Source organism: Pseudorasbora parva, chromosome 17 (genome assembly GCF_024679245.1).
Source record: "Pseudorasbora parva isolate DD20220531a chromosome 17, ASM2467924v1, whole genome shotgun sequence".
In the NCBI taxonomy this organism is placed as follows: Eukaryota; Metazoa; Chordata; class Actinopteri; order Cypriniformes; family Gobionidae; genus Pseudorasbora; species Pseudorasbora parva.
The window spans coordinates 8,184,505-8,199,904 of record NC_090188.1 but is presented as its reverse complement, the minus strand read 5'-3'; the positions used below and the strand labels follow the sequence as shown (position 1 = coordinate 8,199,904).

The window sequence follows — 15,400 nt, the reverse complement described above, 5'->3', positions numbered from 1 at the left end:
AACTCAAGGCATTATGATTAGTTGCGATTATTGGAGTGACGTCGCCATGGTGATATTGGTGCTGCTGCAATGAAATGAGATCATGTAGAGGGCGGCAGGGAACGTCGTCATCCGTGGCGTTGTAACGCTTGTGTCCGAGTGAAAAATGCGGATAATGTAACTGGAGTGGATGCAAACACGGAGGCGATTACCATTCAAACAGATCGCACTTTATTCCCCGCTGAACTCTCATCACAAACTCCCTTTCCGTCCACAGCATTACTTAATAAAACAGAATAACTGACTGTTAGCAACAGAAAACAGAAAATAATCCCCACACATGGGAGCTCAAGACTCAGTGCGCACATACACAAACTGCAGACTTCGTTTGCAGGGAGCGCGCGCAACTCTTAAAGGGGCCACACTATATTTCTACTCGTTAGAGCGTGCTTTAGTTTCATCATCATGAAAAGGTCAAAGCCATCAGGGACTCAGTATCGTAAAAAGAAAAAAGAGGAAATATAAAAAAGAAAGCGAAATATACAGGTATGTTAGCCTACTCATTGGTTACTTGTTCTCTACTAAGCTGGTCTCTCTATCATAACATTGAGCAAAACATTACACTGAGTATTAGTACTGGACGGACCACACGCCATGCTCATTTCAGGTGCGGAACATTATAGCAGTTCATTTGAATATATATATTTTTTTACATCAGAGATAGCTGTTTAGTGTAAATTGATCAAGTAGGCTAATACTGTCATAACCATGGGCGTCACTAGGCCCTTTTTTATGAACTTATGCCTCAGCCCCCCCCCACCCCCCACCCCACCCCAAAAAAAAATGTGATTAACCTTTAAAACATAAGTTATATGAAACTGGCGCGAGGCTTCGGCTACGGCTTCGTCCCGTCTTTTAGTCTTTGTGTCACTGCGTTCCTCAATCCGCAGCGGCGCCGAGTGACATGGTTTTCAAGCTATTGTTATCTAATTTTTTGGCCTTCAGAACATCTTAAAATACACATATGTAGATCATAGAAATCAAAATTTTCTCGGGGGAGCATGCCCCCGAACCCCCCCAACATCTGTGATCTCAGTGATAATAAACCAAAGCTACATTATTGGATTAATGCATGTACAATATGCAAATGAAATAAGGCAGTCATATTTGCTTTATAAGTTATAGTAAAAAAAGAAAGAAAAAAAAGAAAAAAAAAGGGGGGGGGGTGCAACATGAATCTTGCCTAGGGTGCCAGAAAGGCTAGAAACGGCCCTGATTGTGCCTAAAGGTGGTCGCACACCAGACGCGAAGATCAGCGCCGATTCTCAGTTATCTCACACCGGACGCGCACATTATATACGTGCGAGCTCAATTTTGAATCGGCTTCTGACAGAAGAGCTGCACCATGAGTGTATCTTGTAGGCTAGCACAGGGTGAAATCAGTATGTACATTGATGATTTGAGGGAAATATAATATAACTTGAATATAGAACCTTTAAAAGGCGCTCAAAGACATTCAAAATGTCTTTGAATTTTAAAGGTGGGAAGCTCAGCGCCAGGTCTGTCAGCCACCACAGAAGACCATTTTGACCCAGGAAAAACCCTGCACATGTAAGATATTTGTTCAATCAAACTGTAGTTAATCAAAATAAAATGCAAGTAGGCTACATGGTTTCTTTTCCTTGCTGTTGCACAATAAAGCTGCACAATAACATTTCCAAAATGTAAATTAAAAATATGTACATATATAAGATAATTTGCCCAAGCAGCATAATGCATATCTGTATGATACATATTCCACCTCCTGTAATTCACATTCAAGACATATTGGACTGTGTCTGAGATTAATACCTCATCGAGATTAGCATTTTTATGGAACTTTGAGTTTTAAAATGGCGTGAGCGCTTTTCATAAAAAAAAACACGGCCTCACAAACACGCCCTCTGTCAGTGTCAGTTTTGTGTTTTGTCCACCATAGACCGTAAACCAGGGGTGTCCAAGCCTGGTCCTGGAGAGCTACCATCCTGCAGATTTCTGTTCCAGCACTGCTCCAACACACCTGTCTGTAATTATCTAGCACCATGATTACCATAATTAGCTGGTTCAGGTGTGTTTGATTCAGGTTGGAGCTAAAATCTGCAGGACAGTAGCTCTCCAGGACCAGGGTTGGACACCCCTGCCGTAAACAATATGGACAAGTCGTCTTCAATGCCTCCCACTGACGAAAAGTTAAGTGTTATTTGCTTATAGAAGAACTAAGTTAATTAATTCCCACATGGCTGCAATGCCTTTTGATTATTTGATCAAAACTTCTCTCATGGTACACTTATGCATATTCCAAATTTTACCATTAATGTGGGGACTTGCACTGGTCTTGGTTTTGTCTTGGTCTCGACCCTTCAAAGTCTTGGTTTAGTTGGTCTTGACTACAACACTAGCAGGTACGCTGTAGAAGTTTAAAACTATTGGATCTGCCATAACCAATCGCTAACGTTTGGTAGTGACGTATGTCATGCACCGTTATCCTTAGCCAACTCCATTATCCTTCACCATTAGCCTGTTTCACACATACTCCGTCTGCAGTCCGTATGCGGTGTGTGTTGTGTTGTTGTACTTTCACATATGCCGCAGTACTTTCAGTGCGCAACTAATCTGCGGTTATATAGCACAAACACAGCATTTGTTCATTTTTATTTATATTTTTTATCTTTATATAAGTCCAATAGTTGTTACTGATCATGACTTGTCAGTATCACAATTCTCTTTGTATACACTATTTCATAGATGTCATGTTTAAACGCACTAGATTTAAACAATGCTTTATTCAATTCATTACTTTTTGTAGCCTAGAACTTTTGATTTAGCTATAGGCCTATATTACGTTGTTCACGCTAGTGCAAAAACATTTAAACAGGCTATAGCCTAAAATCACAAAAAATTAAAACATACAATAGGACAAAAATAGCAGACTCTCGCCTTTTATTTCGTTTTAAAATCTTTGTACAAGAAATCCTGCAGGTCATAAAGAAACTTGTTTCTCCACCTCCAAGAAAGGAAGAGTGCTATCCATTATGTCTCCTTATTTACCTAAATGCGTTGTTTTTCTTCCTTTACCCGAGGCAATTAAGCCATGAGTAGACTTTACATTTATATGCATTTATGGTGAAATTACTAGGTTTTTGTTTCAATACATGTTTATTTTAATGGAAACAATGCACTTTAATTCAGTGCGTCTAGCACAGCAAAAAAGACTTGGTGTGGAAATGATCGTCGCACTGCTGTATACACACCGCTGCTGTCGGACAGCATCGTGCAGTGTAAAAGCTCTAACCGGTTAACATTGGTATGGCAAAAATATGCACCACATACGCACTGTGAACAGAGTATGTGTGAAACAGGCGTAGCGGAGCGAGCTGTAAAATCAAACTTTTCCCCAACTACATCACCACATGTTGTTTGGGAGGGATTCAAGAAAAATCCTTCTGTGGTCTGATGAAACTAAAAAGAGAGATGGGTTTGGTGCACACAGGGATAAAAAGTACCCCATGTCCACGGTTAAATATACTGATGGATCTTTAATATTATGGGCCTTTTTTTTTGTTTTTTTGCTTTAGATCCTGGACATCTTGTTCAGACACTATCATGGATTCTAGCAAATACCAACAGATAAAAAATCAAAACCTGACAGCCTTGCCTAGAAATCTTATAATTGGGCCTTGGTTGGATTTTGGATCTTCCCTGACCTGAATCCTATACAAAATGAGTGGGCTGAACTTTTTAAGACAAGAGCTGTGACTCTGAAGGATCTGAAGAGATTTCTGTATGGAGGAATGGTCTCTGATCTCTGGTCAGGTGTTCTACAAACACATCAGGACTCAGAGATGTTATCTTGGCAAAAGGAGGTTGATAAAAGAGTGCCAATAATTATGGCCAGCATGTTTTGGAGAAAAGCATTTATTTCATAATGTGACTTATCCCTACAATTTCAATTTACTTAAATGAAAGATTGGATTTCTGTGAATTTTTTAAAGGGATCCCATGATGTTGAGACTTGTATGGCTTAATATAACATAAATGATGTCTCTTACTGAATTATGTAGTAGAAAACCCATGAAAGATCTACGTTATTTAAAAAATCGATTTTATATTTGGACCATGGGCGGCGCCATTTTGTTTGCGTTCTAGGTTGATGACGTAGAATGGTTGAACTCCTCAATCAGCTGGCGTTACCCGTAGCTATTTTTACCACAACGCAACTCGAAAATTGTTTCAGAGTTAAACAAAACCAATGAATTGCTTTGTAATTGTACTTAAAACACACTCAAACATACATGTGCACACAAACTCACCTACACAAGTCACAAACAGATCGGCGGGCGCGCACACACACCTGACAGACTGCTCTGTCTCAATCGCATGCATCATCACCAAAACATCCTGCCTCTCTTCCTCACGTTACCTTATCCCACCGTCCTACCTAGATATTTCCCTCTGCTGGTTACATTAGGCATTACAGTTAATCTGCTGCATATCAACAGTCTATGATATCAACACAGGGAAGGGTTATGTATGCGCGCACGCAGTGCGTGTGTGTGTGTGTGTGTGTGTGTGTGTGTGTGTGTGTGTGTGTGTGTGTGTGTGTGTGTGTGTGTTCGCGCCGATCTGTTGGGGTGTGTGTGAGTCTGTGAGAGAGAGAGAGTTTGTGTGCACATGTATGTTTGAGTGCGTGAAGTCGGACAGCTGTTTGTAAATCGGCTGTACACTCGTTATTGCGGTGAACGTGAGACTGAATGACTGCACTCGAACATGTCCACTATGGTGCAAGGTTATTTTCGTAAACGAAAACTGAAACTAAGACTAAAACTATTGGTCAAAAAACATTTTCGTAAACTGAAATAAAATTTAAAAATCTGAATAAATAAAAAACTAAAACTAAACGAAACTAACTACTCTTACTAAAAAACTAACTGAAATAAAATAATAATTAGCAAAAATAAATATTCGTTTTCGTTGTTAATAAGCTCTCTTTAATGTGGTGGAAAATCTGACTGTGGCGGTTGAGGGAGTGTCTATTGCGCTACTGCGCGTCAAGTGAGCTGAGGAGATTAACCGCTGTCCTGTGACGGACGCGTGCAGACAGGCAACACATCGCCAGTCCTAAACGGGAGTTCACAAAGAATCAATGCGTCCGTGGCAGTGAAAGGGGAAATAACACAAGGTAATGAGATGCACGTTGAACTTCTTTTAAGCTCACTGTTTTAGAATGCCGTTTCTTACGTGACGAGAGACGCAGGCGCAAAAGTCAGCAACTATATTAGCAAATAACGTTACTAGCCTACTGTGCGTTTGAGATTTCATGTTTGCATAATATTGACAGGCTCAAAGGTGTTATCATAATCATTTACTACTAATAATATTATTCTGTGTGGAGACATTTCCCCACAAAGTAGGGAATGCCAGGACACACACACACAGGTTTGTTTTTTACTATATAAGTGAGGACATTGCATGGACTTCCATTGATTTTATATCAGGTTAATGATATTTTATATCTCCTAACTCAATTCCTATCCCTAAACCTACCCATCCCAAGAACGTGCAAAACAATAGATTTAAATAAAAACATGTTTTGGCCGATTTATAAGCCTTTTTAACTAGTGAGGACCAGTCAAATGTCCTTACTAGTCAGTTATCATAATATTTTACTAGATAAGTGAGGACATTGGTCCCCTTTACAATTATAGCACAACAAACACACACACACACACACACACACACACACACACACACACACACACACACACAAGCACACACACATGTCTGGTGCGCTATCTTTGTGGGGACTTGCCATATAGACGGTTTTTATACCATACAAACCATATATTCTATCCCCCTACACTGCCCCTGCCCCTAAACCTACCCATCACAGGAAACTTTCTACATTTTTACATTTTCAAAAGAACTCATTATGTATGATTTATAAGCTTTTGTACCCATGGGGACCTCAATTTAGGTCCCCACGGTGACACGAGTCCCCATGAGTCTGTGTGCATTCAGTTTGAAGTCCTCACCAGGCTAGAAAAACATGTACACACACACACACACACACACACACACACACACACACACACACACACACAGAGCAAAACAGTGTGTAGACACTGCTAGCCTACATTGTACTACTGAAGAAATTAAAATAAGCTTTTAATTGTTTAACAATATTTCATCTGTTATGAGTGAGTTTGTCTGGAATTTATAATTTTTACTTTTATATTTTACGTTGCATCTATTTTGTTCTTTAAGATAGATCCTGTATAGGTCATAGTTTGACTCAAGCTTTTTTGCTCAAAGGTGAAGACCCAACTTTACTGCATGTTTTGTAAGACCGTCCTGAGTATAAACAATAATGCTCGTTTATCAAGTTATTTCACTTAAGGATGTTTAGTAAGATTAAACTCTAATCTGTTAATTAAACTTTGCTGAAATTAAAAACCTTGATTTGGTCTCTACACTTCATTATGGTAACTCTGCTAAACTATAATTACTAAAACTAAAACTGAAACTAAATAAATAAAAACTAAATAGAAATGTATTTGCAAAATAAAAACTAAACTAAAACTAGCAAAACCATTTGTAAAACTAACTAAAACTAAACTGAAATTTATAGCAAAATAGAAAACGATAATAAAATAAAAACTAATTTAAAAAAGCAAAACTATAATAACCTTGCTATGGTGTCGGACAACACTACAAATGGCCGTCCCTTCAAATAATGCCCTATTTAAGGGTATAGGGGGTTGATTTCAGATTCAGCCCGTCGTGGAGACTGAGCAGCCCAACATCTCGATTGAGACAGAGCCTGTCGTGTGCGCGCCCGCCGATCTGTTTGTGACTTGTGTAGGTGAGTTTGTGTGCACATGTATGTTTGAGTGTGTTTTAAGTACAATTACAAAGCAATTCATTGGTTTTGTTTAACTCTGAAACAATTTTCGAGTTGCGTTGTGGTAAAAATAGCTACGGGTAATGCCAGCTGATTGAGGAGTTCAACCACTCTACGTCATCAACCTAGAACGCAAACAAAATGGCGCCGCCCATGGTCTAAATATAAAATCGATTTTTTAAATAACGTAGATCTTTCATGGGTTTTCTACTACATAATTCAGTAAGAGACATCATTTATGTTATATTAAGCCATACAAGTCTCAACATCATGAAATCCCTTTAAATAAAATAAATCTCCATTGTTTATCCTCTTGATCTTTTTATAGCCATATTTGGTCCTATTTACCAGGGGTGCCAATAATTCTGACAACAACTGTATATTTAGACATTATGTAAGACTACTTTAAGTTGCAATAATCTGCCCATGCCTGCACACACCCTAAGGTCTGGAAAATCTTCCAGCATGCATTTCCATGTTTGGAAACGTGTCCAAACATATCATTCATAGCACAACATAAATAGTATGTTGTTTCTCAGCAACAAAAAAAACAAAAAAACAATGGTTCTCAGCATCTTTTCTCTCTTGCAGATCAACTGCTTTCATGACCGAACTACAGCTGTAAGATAATCTTTTTTAAAGATTTTTCCCAAATCAGATTTCTAAAAATCCTTATTACGAGAGAAATTTTCTTGAGAAACAGCACTGCATAAGATATTAAGACTATTTTTTATAGATTTGTGTGTGTGTGTGTGTGTTGTGTGTGTGTGTGTGTGCATATGAAGTTAACTGTGCTGTACGTAAGAATGACAGCTAGTGGTTGAAATGGCTACTGCAATCCAAATTCAAACTATTGCTTGCCCCTCCTACTAAAAAAATGTACACTCATGCAGGTTGCCAGTTTAAATACACGCAACCGAAACGAGTGCAATTTACAATTGAATGCGAGGAGAGAAGAATCTGCCATCACTGACCCAGATTGTTTGCTGGCTTTCATGGCAGCAATATGCTTTGGTTTCCACAAATTGGCAACCTGTGGTGTAAATTGGCAATGTGTGTTATTGCATAGACTAGGGCTGGGCGATAAATCGATTTTATCGATTAATTTGAGTTTGTAGTTTCATGACGATTTTTGTGAATGAAAATCTTTTTTTTTTTCTTTAAAATCCGCTGACGCTCCCTCTGGGCTCCCGTAATTGCTCAGCCCTCCCATGCGCGTTTGCCATTGCCACAGAGATGCACAGACAACAAGGATAGCGTCTAACAACATACAGTGTCATTGGTTCAGTTTTTCACAGAACTATTAACAATACCCCGCTGCAAAGTGTGTTTGAAGTCTGAACGGAACTGCGCTCATTTGAGCTGCGCGGACAACGAATGCAGCACGAGCTCATATGCGGGCCGATCTCGTGACAGACACGATACACAGCGCTGGAGATCCAGTAAGAGCGCGTTTAAATTCACCACAGAATTAATAACAGCGCTACTGTGATCTAGTGGAAGCGTTCGGCGCAGAATTCTGTTATGAACCACAGATATCAGATCAAACAGAGCTGACATGGAGACAACATGAGCGAAGGTCAGGGGTTTCAGTCACAAATCACCAACATTCACCATGATTTACTGTAGTAAAACCACATGGATTTAAAGGGGGGGGGGGGGGGAATGCTGTTTCATGCATACTGAGCTTTTTACACTGTTAAAGACTTGGATTCCCATCCTAAACATAGACAAAGTTTCAAAAACTAATGTTGGACGTTTGATGGAGTATTTCTGTGTCAAAAATACTCCTTCCGGTTTCTCACAAGTTTCGGAGAGTTTTTTTTCCAAGTATGGCTCGGCTTGACGTCGATAGAGCGGAAGGTCCTTGTATGGGCCGTACGGCTCTTCTCCCGGTAGGGTGCGCGCGCGTGACTAGAGCGAGAGAGGAAATGCACGCCCATAAACACTCTCTCAGATGCAGATCAACTCTTCCGTGAACACTTATGTCTTTATAGTCAGCGCCACGCTCCACTTCACAACATCACTTCAGTCGTGTCGCAAAGTGGATTTCCGCGGTCACTGCTGTCACAGAACTTCACCAAATCACACCAAAGAAGTGTGTTTTTGACGGAGCGTTCCCAGCGATAAAAGTTCGGTCCTGCTTTGGAAGCAGCTGGTGAGTAAAACTGCTTCAAATGTCTCTGCTGTTGGCTACCGTCGCATGAGTAAACATCAGTAAACGACACGATCGCGTGCTTCGTCATTCAAATGCGCTAAAGGTTACTCCATTGTTGTTCTGTATAACGTTACACTAGTCTGATGTGCAAAACCATTTTGCTTGCTACTGCTAAGGTCTAGTTGCCGCATACAATAGTCCATAAACCGAATCATGTCCTCATAAGTGGCGAGTAAACACACACAAATGTTGACAGGCCACTAAATACAGTACATACCACAGAGACGGACGTCCTGCTGTTGTTGCTTCTCCTGTTCAATTTATTTCAGCCTCTTATCTGATTCTGGATCATTATCTGTATTAGCTGAGATCGATAGCAAGGGTTTCTCCACGCTTGAGGACGTCACCGCTTTGTGCGCATTCGTCATTCTTTAGCTCCGCCCACACGATACGCCTCCAGGCGCTCATTTTTTTCTGGAAAGACTCGGTACAGCCTATATTTCTTTTATAAATATAATACAACTAAAGACTTTTCGGAGATATGAAGGATGCAATACTACTCTATAGGTACTCAAGATTGACATGAGATTGACTGAAACTGAGTGTTTCTCATTTTATAATAATTGAAGCTGTCAGTCAGTTCAGTGTGAGAATATTGAAGAACAATGGTAATCTATATTTAATAATGTCATTAGCATATTATTAAATAGCATAACATTTAAATTTTCCCTATACTTTTTTGCACATTCCTGTTGTTAATAAATGTGAATTTGATCTGCATATCAATTAATTAACCTTTGACATGTATACTGTATATTGCAAAAAATATGGTGCCCATTTATACTGTGGAATGTTCTGGGTTATTCACATGCTGAAAGTTTTGCACCCCAGGTAGGCACTCTACCAAGCCGCAAATATTTTACCTAAACAAAAAGTTAAAACTTGTTTTGAACAATTTCTTTGTCATGCAGATTGATTTTAAGTAGGAGTGGGGAAAAAAACGATTAAAATCGTAAATCAAATTTTTTGGCAAAAAATCTGGGATTTTTTTTTTTGGCCATATCCAAAATTTTGGCCCAGCCCTAGCACAGACAAAAAAAAAAAAAAGATTATGGTATTTTTATGCTTCAGTATAGTCAAAATCTTACATACAATTACAAGCAGGTTATTTGCTAAGCATAAACATCTATGTTTATGTACTTGGGTATGATTCTGGCCTTTATTGCTCCCATAAAGCCACATTTGAAATGGTATTTGACATTAAAAATGTTGTTGCCCCACTAAGTGAGGAGTCAGATGAGAAATGTGGCTAGTGGTTTTCTTCTCTTTCTTGTTTTTTTATTTTTTTATTTTTTGCAAGCTAAATTGGGTCTGTCATATAACTCTCAATCTCTCTGAAACACACTCGCACACACACACACACACACACACACACACACACACACACACACACACACACACACACACACACACACATACACACAAACACAGCGCTACACCCAAGTCACCAATTACTCTGCATATCTGCACCTAAATGTCAGCATGTTAAATTCTGAACACACAGAGTGTGACTTATCGCTTTGATGAAAACACATTGAGACATGAAATTATTCTTCATCTTAAATGTCACAAACAGGCTGAAAAGGCCACTCGCATGAGAACTATTGTTAGGGAAACACTTCATTAGTTACCGCAGTACGGATCTGCTGAAATACATTTATGCACACATCATCACATTTTTGCTTTGCTCATGCAGGCAGATAAATCTGTTTTATGCTTCTTCTTTTTTGCTTGTTTTTTTTGGTGCACTTGTCTTAAAAACTAATGTGGGAAAAACTAAAAATTAAAAACCAGCCTTTAAAAAAACCCCAAAAAAACCTTTTAAATCTGATACAAACCACATATTTTATGGTTTATTTCCAATCTAATTTCTAAATATTTTTGTACGTTTTCAGTGAGAACTGATATTTGAAGTAGTGTTTGTCATACACTATTGTTTGTGTGTTTGTATTTTTTTGTTTTGTTTTTAGAAGAAGTCTCTTATATTCATCAAGGTGATTGGAAAATCGTAATATTGCAAAATATTACATTTAAAAATGAACTACATTTATTTCTATGAATTTTTAGCATCATTGCTCTGGTGTTTTCAGTGTCCTTCAGAAATCAATTTAATATTCTGATTTGCTGCCCAAGAAACATTTATTATTACCAATGTTTAAATCAGTATTTCAGTGGAAACTGTAAGACATTTACTTTGATGAATAGAAAATTCAAAAGAACAGCATTTTTTTATAATGTAAAGTCTTTGGTGACACTTCTGATCAATTGAATGCATCCTTAGTAAATAAAAAAATAAACTTACTGAAACCAAACTCTAGAATGGTAGTGTATGCAATGTGTACACATGTGCTCTCCATTTCCATTCAGAGTAACCTTTGTGGTATTTACTATGTTGTGAATAGTTAATGAGTCACTGATTTAAGAGACAGCATTATGTGTGAATTAGTAAAATGAAATAATGCGAACATGAATTATATGTTGTTCAGTGTACTTTACGACTGACATCATTGCAAAATAAAATGGGTTCAGCCTTGCTGAATGAATGGCCATGCTGGTCTATAGTGGTTAGTGTGGGTTTAGTGCTGGTGGACCAGAATAGCCATGTTGCACAACAAATAAAAAGCCCAGTAGGGAAACCAGCATTCAAAACCTAACTTATCCTAGTGTTTTCAACAGGGATCCTATGAATAACATTTAGTTTTCAGTTTATTCTTTGTGGTTCAACTTTACCTTTAGTGTTGGACACGATTAGTTACTCCTCCAAAGTTCCTCTCGTTTCAAATCACGTTGTCACCAAGAGTGTTCGAGATAAAACAGCTGGAAAAAGTTGATCACAATATATGCAGAAAGTAGGACTAATCTCCATTCAGAGACACTCAATATCAACCGTCTTTTTTAGCACCATAGCAGTGTGTTTCATGAGTGAAAAACCCATTCTGAGCCAAACTTTTTGCCTCAAGTTTTAACCCCCTTGGGATGGTATGGTCCGGTCTGCCTGTTCTATTCATCTCTCTCCAAGAGACCCCCCTAGAACCCTTCTTTCTTTATTCCCCCTCCTCCTTCTTATTCCCTACTCCTTTCTTTTCCTCTCCACATTTCTTTATAAAGCTAATGAGTTTGAAGGAGGGGCTGTGGCTGTCCTCCTCACTGTCAGTAGGATTTGACTAATATATGGATGTATTCAGTGTATGCTGAATGGCTTTACTGCTTAATATGATTCATTTTGTGTGTAAATGTGTTTAAAAACAATTGCTGATCCTTGTTTCCATGATTTGTATATATCTTTGAAATTGTATGTGTGTTTTCAAACCCCTATAAGATACTACCATAGCAACTATTTAAAGGTGAAGTGTCTCATTTCTGTTTCACTAGTGGCATCAAGCAGAATGAGTCATATAACTTGTGAACATTTTATATTAATGTGACATTGCTTAGCAACCATAAACGGCCAGCGGTTGGACTACAATGAACTATATACATTATATTGCCAAAAGTTTTGTGACATCTGCCTTCACATGCACATGAACTTTAATGACATCCCATTGTTAATCTTTAGGGATTAATATGAAGTTAGCTCACCCTTTGCAGCTATAACAGCTTCAACTCTTCAGGGAAGCCTTTCCACACGGTTTAGGAGTGGTCAACATTCCCATAAACACATTCTTCTAGAAGCGCATTTGTGAGGTCAGGCACGGATGTTGGACAAGAAGTCCTGGCTCACAGTCTCTGCTCTAATTTATCCCAAAGCTGTTCCAGGTTTGGGTCAGGACTCTGTGCAGGCCAGTCAAGTTCCTCCAATCAAAACTCACTCATCCATGTCTTTATGCACTGGTTGCACAGTCATGTTGGAACAGGAAGGGGCCATTCCCATAAAGTTGGGAGCATGAAATTGTCTAAAATGTCTTGGTATGCTGAAGCGACCCTTGAAAAACAACCCCGCACTGTAACCCCCTCTCCTCATTACACTTGGCACAATGCAGTCAGGTAAGTTCCTACCATTGTCCTGGCAATGATCAAACCCAGACTCTTTCAACAGATTGTCATACAGAGTAGCATGAATGGTCACTCCAGGGAAGACGTCTCCACTGCTGTAGAATCCAGTGGCGGGATGCTTTACACCACTGTATCCGACGCTTTGCATTGCACTTGGTGATGTAAGGCTTGGATGAGCTGCTCGGCCATGGAAACCCATTCCATAAAGCTCTCTATGTACTTTTCTTGAGCTAATCTGAAGGTCACATGCAGTTTAGAGATCTGTAACTATTAACTTTGCAGAAAGTTGGCGGCAACTGCGCACTGTGCACCTCAGCATGCACTGACCCCACTCTGTGATTTTTATGTGTTCAACCATTTTGTGGCTGAGTTGTTGTTCCCAATTTCTTCTATTTTGTTATAATACAGTTGACCGTGGAATATTTAGTACTAAGGAAATTTCACGAATGGACTTAATGCACAGGTGGCAGCCTATCACAGTACCACGCCTAAATTCACTGAGTTCCTGAGAGCAATCCATTCTTTCGCAAATGTGTTGTAGAAGCGTCTGCATGCCTAGCACTTGATTTTATACACCTGTGGCCATGGACGTGATTGGAACACTTGAATTCAATAATTTGGAGGGGTGTCCCAATACATTTGGCAATATAGTGTATATTACATACCAACTGGAATTATTTATTCCAATTGCTTTTATTTATAAATGTTACTATTTTTTGTCTAATAGAGACCAACATTCAGGTTCCGGAATTAAAAACTCCATTAATTAATTTCTCCATAAGGAAGTTGATTTTGAACGTTAATAACTTTAAAGTTAAACAACTTTTTTACCGTAGTATCGATTTAGTATTGGTATAGAGGTATTTTAGTCTGGTATCGTATCAAAGTCATAATTTTATATATATATTAGGTTATTTATATATAAACTTGAAATATATTGTTTTTATTATACATGTAATCAACATTTGTAAATGAGTGGTTTTATATTTCTCCATTGTTTTTAATTCGATCATGCTGTTCGCAATGCTTCATGGGATTGTAGTTCTTTCCCTCATTAAATCCAAGTACACATTCTTGTACCTTTGGCTTTTAGTATGATTTTCAAAATCTTTTTTTGCTTGTGATTCACATAGTAGCTGTAGCATAGTATCTTATAAAGACTATTTTAAAATCATTATGGCAAAAAATGATGAAAAAAAACAAACTCGCACTCTATAGTCATCATTACACAGATGGCCCTGCCACAAACTCACGCCATTGGTTGAGCCAGTGTCTGGCTCAGGCCGGTCAGATTGTATTTTATTTGTTGCTGCCATTTATTAATAAATGCACACTGAAATTGAGACGGTAGAAAGGTGTCCAATTGTTTGAGAGTTTGAACATGTATTGCAGGATAATGTGTTGTGGTTGTAAAATGTTGTTTAGGTGTTTGTGGGTTTACATTTAGTTACTTTCACTCTCATTTTTAGCAGTACTTGTGTGTTTATGTTTTGTGGCTACATGTGTTTGTGGTCGTCTGCAGGTCCAGGCCACAGATGCAGATCAGGGGGAGAATGGAAGAGTTCTGTACAGGATTCTCTCCGGTAAATATTCTTCCTGTTTCCTGATTTTACACCTCAATGCCTTCATCATATGCACTCACACTGTGTACTATTCTAACTAACCGATATTATTGCAAAATATAATGCAAAAAAAGTAAGGAAATATTTTTATAGGAATATTTTCAGTATTTTCAAAATGTCTATGGACAAAATCCATGGTATACTGTAAACATGGCCACAATGCAGTGTTGATATGAAAACACATTTTCTTTAAAAAATATATATTTCCTTTTTTCTTTCTTCTATTTTTTGTGATGAAATATGACTCCACATTTTTGATAAATAAAGACAAAAAAATAATAAAGTTATCATTATTGTTTTCAACCTCAGGCTTCATGTAAAGTACTATGTCAGAGTTCAGCAGTATGGTTATGTGTGTGTGTGATTTCTGCTCTCTATAGGAAACAATGGTCAGTTTAGCATGGACAGTCTGTCTGGACTCATCAGCAGAGGAACTGTGGCTCTGGACCGAGAGACGCGCAGCTCTCATGTGCTGGAGGTGGAGGCCTACAACAGTGACCAGGGCAGCATGCGCAGCTCCGTCAGGGTGTGTTTATGTGTGTGATCCTGGAAAAAAAAACTACTTTGTAGGGACAAATATCATGACTTTTTTTCATCCCCATGAGGAAAAACAGCTTATGAATCATACTAAATTATGTTTTTTGATTA

The 15,400-nt window shown here is 38.5% G+C and overlaps 1 protein-coding gene across 3 annotated transcripts in view; it reads left to right on the top strand.

Annotated features, from left to right (window-relative positions):
* The window catches only part of cdh23 (cadherin-related 23), a 351,845-nt gene that overhangs the window by 283,856 nt on the left and 52,589 nt on the right, over positions 1-15,400 (top strand). For all 3 annotated transcript variants that reach the window (XM_067422478.1, XM_067422477.1, XM_067422476.1), the window contains exons 28-29: positions 14,653-14,713; positions 15,133-15,278. In XM_067422478.1, coding sequence (XP_067278579.1) covers positions 14,653-14,713; positions 15,133-15,278 — 207 coding nt within the window. The remainder of the gene's footprint in view (positions 1-14,652; positions 14,714-15,132; positions 15,279-15,400) is intronic.